General features: G+C 37.5%; 1 protein-coding gene across 1 annotated transcript; it reads right to left on the minus strand.

Moving 5' to 3' along the window:
- Positions 1 to 1,424: 1,424 nt before the first annotated feature.
- Positions 1,425 to 15,588, minus strand: pamr1a (peptidase domain containing associated with muscle regeneration 1a). The gene is made up of 11 exons (XM_079664683.1): positions 15,232 to 15,588; positions 14,118 to 14,279; positions 13,893 to 14,018; positions 12,323 to 12,437; positions 11,811 to 12,028; positions 9,955 to 10,152; positions 9,652 to 9,846; positions 9,184 to 9,250; positions 8,470 to 8,732; positions 5,468 to 5,811; positions 1,425 to 4,727 (listed from the first exon to the last, which is right to left on the minus strand). Exons 1-11 carry the CDS (start codon positions 15,335 to 15,337, stop codon positions 4,164 to 4,166), a joined length of 2,358 nt encoding a protein of 785 aa, XP_079520809.1. The 5' UTR covers positions 15,338 to 15,588; the 3' UTR covers positions 1,425 to 4,163.
- Between the last annotated feature and the right edge of the window lie 477 nt (positions 15,589 to 16,065).

The raw sequence follows: 16,065 nt of genomic DNA on the forward strand, positions 1-16,065 counted from the left end.
AAAAACAAATAAAGACTGCGAGACCACTGAAATAAATTACAAATGTTACTTGTAAATAATATTTTCAGATTATGTGCATGCTCTTATCTAATAGTGTTGTATTTATTTTTTCTCTGTCTTCACTTTTGCTGTCACAATTTATATTTCCCCTCTGTGGGAATAACAAAGTTATTCTTATTCTGATTAAGACCATAAACTAAAATGGAAAATGTTTTTAAAGTTAATAAAACAGGTGATAAGTAAAAGGTTTTTCACATTAACCTCTAAATATTGGGTCTTCTTTTTCCAATCAGTGGAGCGGTACCTTGCTGGATATTAAAGACCATTTTTTTAGGTTAACATTAGCAAAATGGATCCAGGTTTTGGCTCAGACTTTGAGGTCCAACTGTAAATGAAAATGTTAATTGAATACAAATAATTTTAGGGTTTTTAGAGTCTCTTAACAATGCTATAAAATGTATGCAGAAATTCAACACATACCAAAAAAAGACGGCATAGAGTGTTGTCACTGGCCTAAGATGCATGATTCACAGCTGATGATCCTGTTACACTGATGATTTTGATCATCAGTGAGATTTAGCTACTCTTACTTATGCAGGAAATGTACAATCAAAACACTTCAGATGGATGAGGAGCTTTTGACTTGCTCTGCCATCAGGCCATCCACTTGAGAGTGAAGTTGAAAAGGAAATGCCGTTTTCACAATTTTTTGCAGCTAGGATTTCACTTTCTCATGTGGGAAGATTGAGGAATTTCTATCTGTCTACTAAATAAGCTTGTTCCAGAAAATATGTAGTCATGTTTAGCAGGAAGCAGTGGGAACAAGCCACCATTGAAAAACAATCCATATTTCAACGTCTCCGATATTTCAACATCTCTCCCATATTTCCAAATGTCCCATATTTCAACATCTCCCAAATATTGTTTACGTGTTGTGTCTTGTTAGCTAGCTGGTTGGCCCCTTATACAGCCTATGGTTAGCCCCCACTGCATCCAAGTTTACCCGTTATGTTTTTGAGTGTTGCTAAACATTTTGGAAAGCTGGCAACCTCACAATGAGACTGGACCTATGAGAGACTGAATGCTATCACTGTGTGTGTGCACAGCCCAATTGGATCATAGAAAAAAATATAATAATTGAAAAAATATGAAATAAAAACAGTCCTCTTTTTTTTTATTTATAGATGTTTTGGTTGCATTTTCCTCAGCAATTTTAAGGTGTACTTTTCATCTGAGACAATGAGACAGAATGATTTTGTAGGCAAGATTTAAAAGACATATTGTCGTTTTAACGAAAAATATGTGTTTTCTTTTAACAAGAGGTTTCATACAGTCGTTAGGAAAGTCTACAGAGCAAAATCTCATAATAATTCACCTATCTGAAACTTTTAGAATATGTTTAATACATGTTTAACATCACTCAAGTACATTTCTATTGGGATGGGTAAAAAAAGACATTGCCAAATGATGTAACATACATAAAAAGGGTCCACTGTATATTTTGGAAGGTGTGTGACTTGAAAATGATTGAAATGGGCATGGCATTATCTTATTTATTTTAGGTTGTTGTGATTATGTATGCAGTTCAATTCCCTAAAAACAAAGCGTGAAAAAAGAAACTGTCTGTGGCGTGACCGACAGTCTAGTTAATTCAACTTGATTTACAGTGTTACCCTTTGGGCTGTTCTTTTGAAGTTCATCGTCTTGCAGCCTTGTCTCAAGTTTGGGAAGTGTGGTGGGAGTGAATCTCAAAGAGCGCCATATCTCTAATGATGCACACGGGGCCCAAGGCCAGCAGTTTGGCATTGCTTTAAGAGACTATCTCTAACATAAAATGCACTTGTTCCTGTCCCGAGATGTGAAGTCCTTCATCTTTAAATTCACTAACACTTTGTGTGTTTCTATCATTTTAGGCAGATAGCTTATTTTCAAGACTTTGCTTTGATTTTCACTCAAGGCATTTTGCCAGTATCCTGAGTTGACCTACAAAAAGCCACTCAGTCAGGAGTAGGAGTAGGAATACAACCACGAGCTGCACCAACCAAGACAATCAGGTGTTCCCAGAATTAGGTCACAGCACTAGAACAATAGTTACAAATCCTCTCTAATGTATTAGCTTAATGTTATACAGTTTGTCTAACAAAGCAACCATCTTAAGTACGAGGAACATGCTGAGTGACTGCAGAGGATAAAGCAGAGGTCACCCTGAGAAAAAATCTCAGGCTATGTTGTTTTCCTTAACATTTTCATTACTTGTAATAACCTGTTTTCTATTAAGATGCATGCATGGATGTTACTGTAGAGGAAGAATTTTCATTAAGGCATCTTTCGATAAAAACTGCTCACCTGTAGAAGTCTTGTCTTCGTCAAAAGTGTGGGCTTTCCTAATTGGAGAAAATGTCCCTCAATTGTTGGTCAAATTAAAGAAACATTAGGATTTGCAGAGTTTATGGAGAGAAATAATACAGGTGTTGCAGCAGGTTCGTCCTCTCATGTTCTAAGGTAAACAAATCCTGTCCACCTCCCCTCAGTGATTGGTTAACACCCTGCACATGCACAGTGTGCAAACAAATGTACAGCAAAGGGTGGGGATTTGAGATGAGAGGTCATTGCTTGCTCTCAGGTGTGGGTGGGGTTTTCTCTCAGTTAAAGGATGAAATAGATTAACACACTTTTCCCCTTTTGTTGTATTTTGACATCATACAGAAAAATGTAGACTACTGCTATATTAAAGGCCAAAGCCCATAATTCCAATTCAAATGTATAAATGTTGATAATGTAATACTCTTTGCAATGCATTTCTATAATTTGCATGAATTTACTCATGGGGCTCTGCAGTATTAGAGATTTGTTTCTGTGTCGAGTGTGATGCAGTTTCCGGACTTTGCAGCTTTTGTTCAGTAATTTAATTAAGCAGAACAATCATCAGTTGGAACCACTTTGCAAGTATCTGAGACAGACTACTGAGCTACTCATTGTTTAATTGGCCGGGATTAAAAGGTGTCCTGCACAAAGCCGCGGAGAGCACAGCGGGTGTGTACGTCTCAGGAGTAATGGCTAAATTTAGCAAATCCTCTCAGTGTGTTTCTGAATGACAGCACATGTTTGACAGTATACAGAGGAAGGAACGCATAGCTTCACATGCAATCGCCACAGACACACAGGTACTGCATACAGTATGTTCTGTGATAGATGCTAGGACATGCTTTACATATGTGATGTACTGCTGCACACATGAACAGCTTGGAAATGCATACAAATTAAGGAAAGGATCTATCATTACATTTGAACTGATCAGGAGTTTTGCTTTGAAAATGCATGTAAACTATTTAAATTGGGAATTTAGATTTTACATGCAAACTAAATTGAAAAATGTCCTTATGTCTCATAACAATTCAGCAGAAGATAATTGCATGCAAGTCTGCACATTGTGTGCCCTACTTGGCAGATAATGACTTATCCTTCTTGGAAAATGATTATCTCCTAGATACTCAGAGAGGTCAGGAGCCTGGAGCCGGCAGTGATCAGGGATGGAGCATTTTTGGGATATTAAAATGGCTTTTTATTATAGTGTATTCATTTATATGATATTGTGTTGTTTAATATTATAAATCATTATATGATAAAAAATATAAACTGCATTTTAAAGTAAAGTAACACATTAAAGTAACAAAGCAAAATAAGATATGCATCAAAATTAATCCAGAGGAAATAAATGCTAAATAAAAAACAATAACACCTGACTGCTAATGGTTAACTCACTTTTGGAATGACGCCTAGAGATAGCTAGACCCAGACAGGGCTTAAAAGATAATCAGATATTTAAGAACATTTCTTAATTGACAGTGGTAATGTCATTAATAACTCTATGTTATAATATTCTGGCATCTGCTGGGTTTCTTTACATTTTTAAAACCATTTTTATAAAGATTATGAAAAATACACAGCACCACATTACATTCACACATCATGAGCATGTGATTGTGTGTGTTAAGCAGATCCTGTTGAGTTGTTTGAAGTGGCCCAAATCCAGAACAATGACATGTACACATAAGATATACGAGTAGAGTTCCACTCTTCATGATATTGACGACCTGGAAATAAATGACCATCTGAGAGGTTACAGATAAATCAGCTCTACATTAAATATTGAGAGGGTAAACCTACTTCATATTTTTCTCTATCCAGTCTCGGAAATTAGCTATTCTTGTTTGAACTGTGTAAGTCTGTTGGTGGCAGTTCTCTTCCTTGTAGCTATAACTCTCTAAACCAAGAAGTTGCCAGCCAGAGCCTGAAGCTCCCTGAGTCTCCTTGTGACCTGGCAAGTCACCGCTTGTTGATGTCAACACAGCTGGCATGGTTGTGATACCTGGAATAACACTGGAACAGGGCTTTTGAGAACTGGACTTCCTCATGACACACAGTGTATTGTCACTGATCATTGTTGTGTGGGCTCTTCCTTTGGCAAATTCCCTTTCACATTGAGCAACATCAACCAATTCAACAAGTCTTGTCTGGCTCGAGGGAGTGTTGCCGCTAAGGTGATCGTTTGGTAAAATCCACCTCGAAGTGTAAGCCTCAAACGCTGTGACCTCTCCACCTTGAACTTTGGGTAGACACACTGGCAACACACGCTCACTGATCTTGGCCTTGTCTCTTAGCTTAAGCACAGCCACTTGGGAGTCTGGTGCAGAGTAAAAATCTGGATGGACTAAAATATCTGAAACCTGTTGAAAGAGAGAACAAGGGATTAAACTTGGAAGCTAGAATACCTGAGAGACCCTAAAGACACTTAGAATTTGCCAACGTTTGTTGTTTTTGGGATATTTGTTAGATTATATGCTCCAGGATGCGCAGAGATTTTAAATCCAAATCAATTAAAGTTGTATCCCGTTAAAGCTTTAAGTGTACATCTAAATCCCAAAGGATTTCTTCCTTTTCCGTTTACGGGACTGACAAAAACCTATCCAGAAGATTATATTTATTTAATGACCATTCCTTGTTTATGACTTTATCACGGCATCTGCCGTTTGGTATATTTTGCAGTCATAGAGAAACTTTTTAGCACTGCATATTATCGAAATAAAAACAACATTATAAGCATGTTGTTTGTAATTTAAAAGTTTAGGCTTCTTGGTTAAAGGGAGGATACATGTTGTTGGGTATTTAGACATCAATACCTCCAATTTCTACCACTATTTAAAGTGCTATTTCAACTGGCACTTTACACTCTGAAATATGGCCATTGAAATTATCTTGAGAGAAAATACATCTTTAAATCCAACCCTCCTATTGTCTTTGTTTCTCGAATGTAAAACAAAAAAGTTATGATTGATGAAAGTAGTAAATCCGTCAGATTTGACCCGAAGACAACAGGAGGGCTACACTAATTTAGCCTAGTTTCAAAATATAAAAGGGTCTGAATGATTTCCCCCCAAACTGTGTTTTCTAACGGACTGCATTTTACCCTGAGGTGGTGCAGACTTTTCTGACGACCCCTGGATGTCTGGTACTGCAGGCCTGTGACAACCTTTACATGTGCTGGGTGGAGGGTCTGCTGCTTGTCCTTGTCTACCACACACCGAGCGGCCACTAGGACGCTCCGCTGGGTGAGCAGAGCCCCGCTGCAGGCCAGGAGCCAGAATGTGGACTCCTCTGAGGCCCCCTGCTGGAGAGAAATGGCTTCTCCACTGGGCCTGTGGGTGCTGCCAGTATGTTCAGCAGGTGTGCGGATATAGACGGCTGCATGCCATGGCAACAGCGTGTCCGTGAGGTTGTGTAGAAGATTGGAAGTGTTGAATTTGCCACAAACTGTGGGAAAGTAGCAGTCACAGAGGAGAAACAATGTTAATTGAATGGATGTGCATAATATTGGTTAGAACCTTTCATTTCTAAAGTAATTTAAGGTAATACAATATGAATATCATTCATCTGCCTTCTCAAACATTTAAAGGCCCTTCATGTAGGCCTATAGGGTAATCTTAATTTGATCTGTAAATCTGATTTATAGTCATTATGCTAGGCTAACCACATTTTGGTTCCAGCTTAATATTCACCATGCAGACGTGAAATAAGTGTCGATCTTTTCTTCTAACACTCTAGACTAGAGAAAACCATTTGCCAAAACGCCAAACTACTGTAATACAAAGCAGCCTTTCCCAAACTCAGGGTCGCGACCCAAAATGGGTCGCGGACCCCTTTTGATTGGGTCGCCAGTTAAATGCATTGCTACACACACGCAGCGTCAGAGCTGATGGCTGCGTTGCAAAGATTTTTTTTTAATAATTTTTGTATTTTATTTTTTATTTTGAAAATGAAATTATTCAATATAGCATTGTATATTGAATGATTTAATTTTCTAAATACAAATAAACTAAAAATAAAAGATTGTATTTGTATCAGCTCTGACGCGTCCCCCGCGAAAGTTTTTGCGCTGTCCGTTTATTGTCTGTTGATTAATCCCGATCGTACATGATGGCAAAAAGAAGATACAAAGAGGAATTTTTAAACGTTGGCTTCACAAAAGCTGTTAGAAATGGAGAGGAGCGGCCTCAGTGTGTTTTATGTGGAGAGGTGCTCAGTAACGAAAGCTTGAAAATGAATAAATTGGACCTGCATCTCCAAACAAAACATCCTCTGCATCGGGACAAATCGAAGGATTTTTTCATCTGCAAAGAAGAGTCTTTCAAGAAGCAGTGTTTTGACAGCGGAAAAGTAAGTCACTCATTTTAATCATTTGTTTTGTGTTTTTGTGAGTTTGTCAGGGTCTGTTGTGAAATTGTTTCGTTAATGCAAAGTTGGATGAAATGCAGACTGAGCCCCGGAGCGGACCGCCAGCTGCGCGCTCTCGCGCGTCCTCTACTCGCTCCCGCGAGTCCACTACATTCTGCAGCGGCACATAGCGGTATTTCAAAAACAATAACCACAGGAAGATTAGAGGGAAAGTGACAGGCAGTATGAGAAGGAAAGCGAGAGAAAGTATCAGCCGCACGGACGTGACTGCTGCAGTGTGATGCACATAGGAATACACGTGTTCTTTAAATTTGAGAGCATACTTTATAGATTTCACGTTCAGAATATGTATTTCTTTCCCTCAAACCCTGTCCTCACACTCAAATAGTGTCTGCTTGCGCTTAGATTTGCTCTGCTTCTGCTCAAACTGTAGGCTTGCACTCAGATATATTGCTGCGCTTACAGGTTTCCTGTGTTCCAGTTTAAAACCTTCTCCTTGCACTCAGGCTGTTTCTTTGCGCTCGTGAAATGTCTGCTCTCAGATTTCTTCTGTGCGCGCTTGTGTCTTTTTTGCAACAACCCTGTCAAAATCCCTCCGTGGGGATTCCCCACAGTATTGAGTATGTAGTAGCTTTGGATAAAAGCGTCTAACGTAATGTAATGCGCTATAAATGCGGTTGCCAGGTCCACATCGGGTATACAGCGTACGCCGGCTGGTATTAAAAATCACCCAATAACCCAGCAATGTTAATGATAATATCTTCTCTGTTATTTTCAGGCATTCAAAGGGAACAGAGGGGCCCTGAGGGCATCATATCAAGTCAGCCTCCACAAAATAAAAGTTAATCAGTTGCCAAGTGTTGGAGTTTCTTTTTCTCTCAGAGTGTTTTAAAACAGCTCTGTTCATTTAAAAGTGTTTAAAAAATGTGTGTACATAGTTTTTGATCTAGTGACAAACTTAATGTTGCACTTCTGATCATTTAAATTTGGTCTCACCTGTGATTAACTGAATACACTTCACTGTACTTCAGTTAGTGTTTTGTCCCTTTCTGTTTACAACATGTTTGTTCTTTGTTCATTTAAAATAGTTTAAAATGGTGTGTACATAGTTTTTGAGCTAGCGACAAACTTAATATTGCACTTTTGATAATTGAAATGTGTACTGTATATACTTGACTGCACGTCCCATGTTTCGTCTTTCTGCTTTGATCCTTGTTTTTTTCTGGGCAAGCTCAAAGGGAAGGTTGTTATGGTGAGAAACCTAATTGCTGCGATGCACTTTTATAATTAAATAAATATTTTAATTTACATTTTAAATTCATGGTGTGTTGCATTCTTTGTTTATAACTGTAGATATTATGGAAAATCATGACATTTTTTGAGCTTGGGTCCCTTAGGACCACAACATTTCTATTTTGGGTCTCATGCTGAAAAAGTTTGGGAACCCCTGCTCTAAAGTGAGCCAATGTAACTTTAAACTGACACTGTGGCCACACGTGGGAACTGCAGGGTTGATGGTTCATTTTAAAATGTAGTGTAATCTGTTTCTTCTGGGCTGCTAACGGCACACTTAAGAGTCATGAAAATTGTCAATGAATTGTTAGTTAACTTATAAACAATATATGTCTAAAGATTACCCACCATAAAGTAGGTTATTAGTTGAAACAGGTTCAACTACTTTTGATAAAGTCTCACTCTATAGTTCAGTAGCTGGGTCTATAATGCTGCTGCTCTCACCTGGTGAGCAGGAAATATGGCGCCCACTCCACCTGCCAGATCTCAGACAGGTGCGTCGAGTGCTACCTGTGGGGCGATATAGCGGGGAGGAACACTTGTACTCAATCCTCGTGTGCACTGGGTGAAAACCTTTAGGAAACTCCAGGAAACCGGTGTCGTCTTTTTCTGACTGTTTATTCAATTTGAGTGGAATAAAGCCAGCTGATAAAAGATCATGCATGTTGTATCTTGATGAAAGGGGGATTCTTTGGTCTGGATTCTCGCTGTGGAAAAGATCAAATCTGTTATTTGCTATTTTTCTAACAGTATGCATACTTAAAGGTAGCCTTCACTTTACAGATTGTTCTAGAACTTTCAACCACATCTTGTTGCCTTTATAAGCAAACTGATTGCTATTTCCTTTTGCAAATGTTGTTTTTTGGTCAAACCACCATTTTGAAGGTTAATGATGAACCTCCAATCACTACTTATTTAATATATACTACTATAATAATAATAATAATAATAATAATAATAATAATAATAATAATATAATACTATATATAATAATATAATAATATAAATAATATAATATAATACTACTTATCTCATCACTACTTACTTATTATAGCCTACTTGTTCGTGTTACTGAACAATAAAAACGAAACAGAGGAATTTTTTGTTTTCTTAAATAATGCTGCTATAGATTGAGTTAACAAAACAGGATCTAAGTACCTTGATATCCGATGTGGCTTCACAACGATTTGTCGCACAAGTTCCGACACTTTGGGCTCCCGACATGCTGTAGGGGCAAATAAAGCAGGTGACTCATCGCTTTATGAATATCCTCGACATTAACAATATGACTTTAGTAGCATGAATAATTGTAAGCGTGTATTATTTAGAGGATATTTAAACAATATCATGCATGCATTAAAAGGGACTAACTTGTTTGTTGAAAAATAATGTATTATTATTATATCAATATATATGTATATTCATCATAGCGTTCTCATTATACATTTTTACTTTTTCACTCAGGAAAATGTGGCTTTCCAGGTATAAGGCTGTCTGATAAACAAACGAACTCGGCATATTGGACACATGTTGTACAGTCCTTACATTGTAATGATGCGGAAAATAGGCAACTTTGGGTATGTAACATTTTATTCCCAACCCTAATGTCTTTTTGAAAACAGCTACCTCTCAAACACTTGGGTGGCCTGCTACTCCAGGATCCATCAGAGAGGCAGGTACTCAGGTGGTTTCCAATTAGGATGTAAGAGTTTTTACAGAAAAATCCAATGGTTTCTTCACCTCCAGCTGTATCACTAGAAGGTCTGTGGTAGCCATTGAGCAATTTAGAGGGAGGGGCACACCGGACTCTGCTTGTTCGGCCTGCATGAATTATGTGTTTGAGACAAAGACGCATAATTGTGTGGGTTTTAAACTGGAAAAACATCAGACATAAGAACCAGATGCCAATTGGTGGAAAGTGGAGTTTACCTTTGACACACATAGGAACTGTGCCACTCCATGTGCTATTAGGCAGACAGATCCTCTGCTGGGAGCCTATCAGTGTAAAAGGTAGATGGCACCGGTAATGTACAGATGCAAGCTCCTCCTTTGATCCATAATAAGGCAGCAAATACCCATTCACAGGTTTCTCTGGAAGTATACACTCTGGATCCTTGATGGCTGAACCTGTGAAGATAGTTTGTGGGTGATAAATTAAAGAGAAACCTCCATTCCAATGAAAATTACAATAGGTACAGCCAAAATGTTTACAGTTCACTGAGTTCACAAAACGGTTCAAATCTCATCAACCTCTTATAGAGCTACTGATCCAGATTTGTTGAAAAACTGCTGTGGTATGTAAACACATTTTCTGCCTTAAAAGGAAAACATTTAAATTGGGGTACCTCTTGCTGCGTAATTATGGAAATAACTGATTGGATAAGCAACCATTCTGTGTATGATGTAAAGTTCTCTCAAGAACACCTAACTTTTTCAAAATTATGTTTGTAGGGAAGTTGTTTTGATATATTGTGGAAAACTGTTTTAGCAGAAGGTGAATGCTTGAAACATGCACTAAAGCCCAGCAGTTGGTTGTTGTATGAGATCCTTGAGATTATCTAACTAGATCTTATTCATTTTCTCAACGAGATCCAGTATTTATTACTTTGACATTCATGGTCGATACATTTTTGACAGATGATTCTAATATTGCTGTATTCACCACATGAGCAATTTTCTTATTCAATTATTACGTACACAGTAAAAAGAATAATAGCCCCAGGCCACTGCCTTGGAGGCCACCAAAAGTTCAAGTTGACCAGCCCAAAAACGATACATTTTTTCTCCAATAATTAATTATGCTAAAATACTTTAACCTTTCTTTGGCTTATTAAAATAAGCTTTACTTTAATATTGCTAAGAGGGGCACTAAAAGGGTTAATAATTTTGATCGTAATACTGTGATAATGTTCAGGTTAGCTATAGCAAAAGTGTCCCAGAGGGGAAAAACTGGATAAATGGGATAAGTTTGATGCATAATTGTATTCAAAGGGGGCAAATGGGGAGGGATGAAAGTGATAAATCTGTGTCGCTGACTGTCCGTCTCACATCACTGCATTGTATTGGAGCCTGCGCACACACACAGCAGAATATTAAAAAAAAAGTCCTGGAGCAAACATGGTGCATGCACTCAAAGAGATGTGCTGCATGCATGAAGGGAGAGCAAAGCATTTTCTGCATCATGTGAATGAAGAATCACAGTAAATACCTGCAGTATAGTAATAATAATAATAATAATAATAATAATAATAATAATAATACATTTGATTTATATAGCACACTTTAAACACAACGTCATCTCAAGGTGCTTCACAAAGCTATAAGGAGAAAATAATAAAATAAATACATTAAAAAGACATCTAAAGGAGCATATTGAATAAAATATGGTAATATAAAAAATCAAAGGTTAAGAGCATAAAAGGTTTAAAAAAAAGATATTAAAAAGAATTAAAATGAAAAAATACATATATATATATATATATATATATATATATATATGTATCCTGAATGAGAATAAATCAGACTGATATATTCCAGATAGATAGATTCCAATCCAGATATTAAATGACCTTCTATGCTGAGTGTGTGGAAAAAATAACAGCAACACCACACATTATGATGCATGAGAATAAATTCAACAATACTTTTACTGCAAAAACACGCCTGAATTTTTTTTTATAGGGTGATGATTTTCATGTACTTGTATAAGATTGCATCATACTGATGTGTAATTATTTTAATTTGTCTTATGTGAAAGAAGCATTACTAACAACAATTATACCTGCCTGAACTTTCCTGAAATGTCAGAACAAAGCCATCAAAGTTGTTGAATCCATCTGAAGAGAACAGGATGTGCACGTTGTTCCCAGAGCTTTTAATTGGAGGAGGCAGCTGATCCCCACAAAATCTTCCAATCACAGGGGAGCTCAAATCGTTGCCGTCACGCAACTCAACATAGTCATAACGACAGTTATGGTCTGATTCCAGGCTGAGCAGTGAAAACCTGCAGCATAACCAAACACATATTATGTACTTTTTTTTAAAACAATTTAAAAGACTTTAACGATGAATGTATCTGTGACACTCCCCATGTTGAAGTCTTTAAAACTATGTTTTTCTTACATGCCTCTGGTGAATGTACCAGTGTTGTAAACAATAAGGTTACAGTGAAAAGGCACTGTTTGGGAAGTGCAGAATATACTATTTGGATTGCGAGTGTCTGAACTGATGTTTTGATAAAACTGTATTGTTGGTAAAGTCAGACACAGTTCATGGAAGTGTTAAAACATTGACCCACCTCAGCTCGATGCTGCTGTCCCTCCCCACTTGCACTGTCCATTCACACCGGGTGTTTGTTGGGTAACTCTCCATGGATATGTGACCCTGGGCCCGTTGAATGACGTCTCCACATGCTACCAACAAGAGAACTGTAATCACTTTCACTTGGTAAATTCATACTTTCGTTCTCAACAAATGTGTGTTTATCACAGTAGCACTGAATATTTTTACAGTTGAAAGGAGGATCAGTAATGTGGCATGCTGTTTAAGAGGGTAGATCATTTCCAAAAAGATTATTGGGATGACGGGATACAACGAGCCACTTCAAAAACCATGATTATAAACACCATGCTGGGAGACATGCTGTTATGTGTGTTTTTCAGATGAATACAAAAGCTAAACAAGATATTAAATATTCAACAAATTGAGTTCTCTCAGTCCTTGCTGCTAAAAGGGACTGGGGTGAAGGTTGACATTTGGGTTTAATTTGACATTTACTGGTTAAAGATTTTCAAATGTTTAACAATTTAACCATTCACAAACATGTTTGCAAACACTGCTACCTTAACAGATCAATTAATTAATCATTAATTAATTAATTAATTGATTAATCATGCAGCCTTCACATTTGAATGATTGGCCACTTTACCTATAAAGACTCTAAACTGCTTATCTAGGACAATTGAGGTTGAACATAAGCTTCTCCTTATTTATTTAAACTATTAGTACATGAGAGAATGGCATGAAAGGGCCAATTATGGGCCATCAACGATAACATTTATCAAATGTAATGAGCAGTTAACCAGCAGGTAAACTTGTTTTCTTTCCACTATGAATAGCAACATGTTACGAGTACATATGTGCCTTATGGGAGTTGCTGTAGCTCGATGTGTTTTCAATTATTAACAACATTTAAAAGTATCCATAATTTCTTCATTATTTTTTAATTACATGTATTTATTTTTTCAGAAACCAAACCAAAAAACGTTGTCGCCACCTAGTGTTCTAAAGGTGTTTTACAGATTTGGGTGCAGCAATCTGAACACTGTGAACCACAATTTATAATCATTATGTGATGGATCATTAACTTAGGCTTATAATTAAAACAATTACAATACATATTTACAAATGCTGGATAAACAATGTTTTAAAGGCGTTGTAATACATTAAGCAGTTTTACATTTATCAGATATTGTCTGTTTTCAAGAGCCCTATCATTGTGGAATGAGTACCTTGCATTATGAGACTTAACTATTCATTTCATATGTTGACTTTATATTATATTCTGCATGTAATTTATTACATTTTAATCAAAAAATGTAAGAATGCATTCAGCCAAAGAGTTGTGCGGATGTTTTAAAAGAAAACACTTATAGAACACTCCGGAATTTCCCCATGGGTATTACTTAAGGTCCATCTTATCTTATCTTGTTCAAAACTGCATCAATGTGTATTTCCAAAATATATTTACCTTGTGCACCATATTTTCTCATATCAGCAATTTGATTCAGAATATTCGGCCTACATAAATGGTACTGTGCCAAAAAGAGTCTCACATACTGCATTCAAGCAACCATACAGTAACTCACTTTTACAGTCCCCTCCGCTCCAGCCTTGGCGACACTCTGTGCAATACTTTCCATTTACGAAGAAGTCGTCATTAGCTTTCCATGTTCCATTGTGGCAAGCTTTACAGTTCTCAAACAGACTGCAGCCTGGCAAAGACAAAGGCAGAAAGAAGATTAAGTATTGAATGTAATAGATTATAACAAATAATATTATAATAGTATATATAAGGGTTGATGAGAGTGTACCTGGATGAAAGATACAGGGGTCACACTCTTCCAGAGCATTGCGGCAGCAGGGGACAGTGTAGCCAACCCTCGACCCTTTTGAGGGACAGCGGCACTGGATCAGCTGGTACTCACAACACGGACGACACATGGCGTTCCACTGAAAGCTTGGGCAGTTGTCCCCTGTAAGAAATGTCGAACCAAAGCAGAGAAAAGAAGCAATAGACCTCAAATGCACCTAATGACACCTCTGACTTCTAATACTCATGTTTCACAGTTCTTAAAACGTGGATGAGGAAGACTACAGCAGATAACAAACATTTATTTATGTTAATGTTTAAAAAGGGCTTTCTTCTGGTGTGGTTATAGACACGCAGGAAACAGTGTTGAGGTTCAAACGTGCCTTTTTAGCATAACTTAAATGATGATGCAAAATTCTGGTCAAACACATCTATAACAAATAATGATGACAGGACAAACTCCTGAACTGTGAAATATTTTATGGCAGGTGATTTTGTTGCGGATGACACCACTATGCTCAAGCTAAACCGTGTACTATTTGCAAACCAAATCTCAAAACCTTGAGCTGCCATGGAATACTATGAACTTTGACCTGCAATGCTCCACCATGTTTTCACAGCTTGGGATATGTCCCAAACCCCCAATTTGGTTTGAATAAACGTACAACAGAGCAGTGGAAAGTGGATTGAAGCTCACAAGGAGCTATAGCTAATTGTCATCATCACAGGTTTATTTCTTTCCATCAATAATTATGGATTTCTGTGCTAAATAAAATACAAAAGCCTCCCAGATATCGAACCTTCACTAATGTGTTCAATGTCTTCATTAACTAGCTAGATTAAGGGTTGTAAATTAGCTTTACCAGGAGAAGTTACATGTCATTCAAAAAAATGTGTGATGAACACAGAGTCTGTAACATGAACTGAGACAAGTCTTAGCAGCAGAAGTGACTCATTGTCGAAGAATTGTTCCACTGTTAGTCAGCAATAAAGTCCACAGGCTTTTTTTCTTTAACCAGTTTACCCTAACCCTTTCACAAAGAAGAGGCCATGTGATGTAAAAGCCTCTCAAATACTATTTTCAGTAACGACTAAAACAAATCCCTTATACTCACCACGTGGCCAAGCTGTTGCACAAAAACAGACATTTAGGAGTAGGTAGTAGAGTTTGTGGTCCAGAAAAATTGATGTAGGCAATCTCCTTGTAGGGAAAGGGAGCATGCTGGCTGCAAACTCACAGCAATATATTTCCAAAGATGTCCCAAGAACAGAAGCTCACTGTTACCAGATCTTCCTTTCTTCTCAAAATGTGACGTCGCTTTGGATGATTAATTCTTCCCTTTCAGCATAATGGACAGACATCCTTAACCCATTCCTTCCATGATGCTTTCATCTGTTTTCACTTTGAAATTCTTCAGTTCGAATCAGTGCCAAGTCTCCAACTAGTTCCTGTTCATCTGCTCTCGTTGGGAGTCCAGAATGAGAGCTGCGTGAGGAATAGCGAAAGGGGGGAAATACTTGTTGACAGAGGAAGTGGAAAGTGCAATTGGGGGGAATCAAGAAATGCTAATGAGGAAAACAGTGAAGAAGGAAGTCCAGAAAAAAAACAATCCATCAGTTTATTGTTAGGGGTTTCAAGGAAAGAAGAAACATAATCTTGGTTTGGCAACTTATATTAAAAATATTCTTGTTCTCCAAAATACTTCAAAACCTATGCAGATAAACATACATATATATTTCCAGGTAGATTAGTCTTGTTGCTTCATTAAACGGCAGCTGTCATGCCGGACACGAGAATTTCACAACTTCACGGTAGACAGATGACAGATGTCTTTTTTATGAAATGTTTACGATGTCAGGCTTCATAGATTTGCCTGGAGCAGTAACGCTGACAGGATAGTCACAGCCTATTTCATGCCCAAGGTTGCTTTTCCATCACCTTGGCATTT

The sequence above is a fragment of the Notothenia rossii genome (assembly GCF_949606895.1).
Source record: "Notothenia rossii genome assembly, chromosome: 2".
Classification (NCBI taxonomy): Eukaryota; Metazoa; Chordata; class Actinopteri; order Perciformes; family Nototheniidae; genus Notothenia; species Notothenia rossii.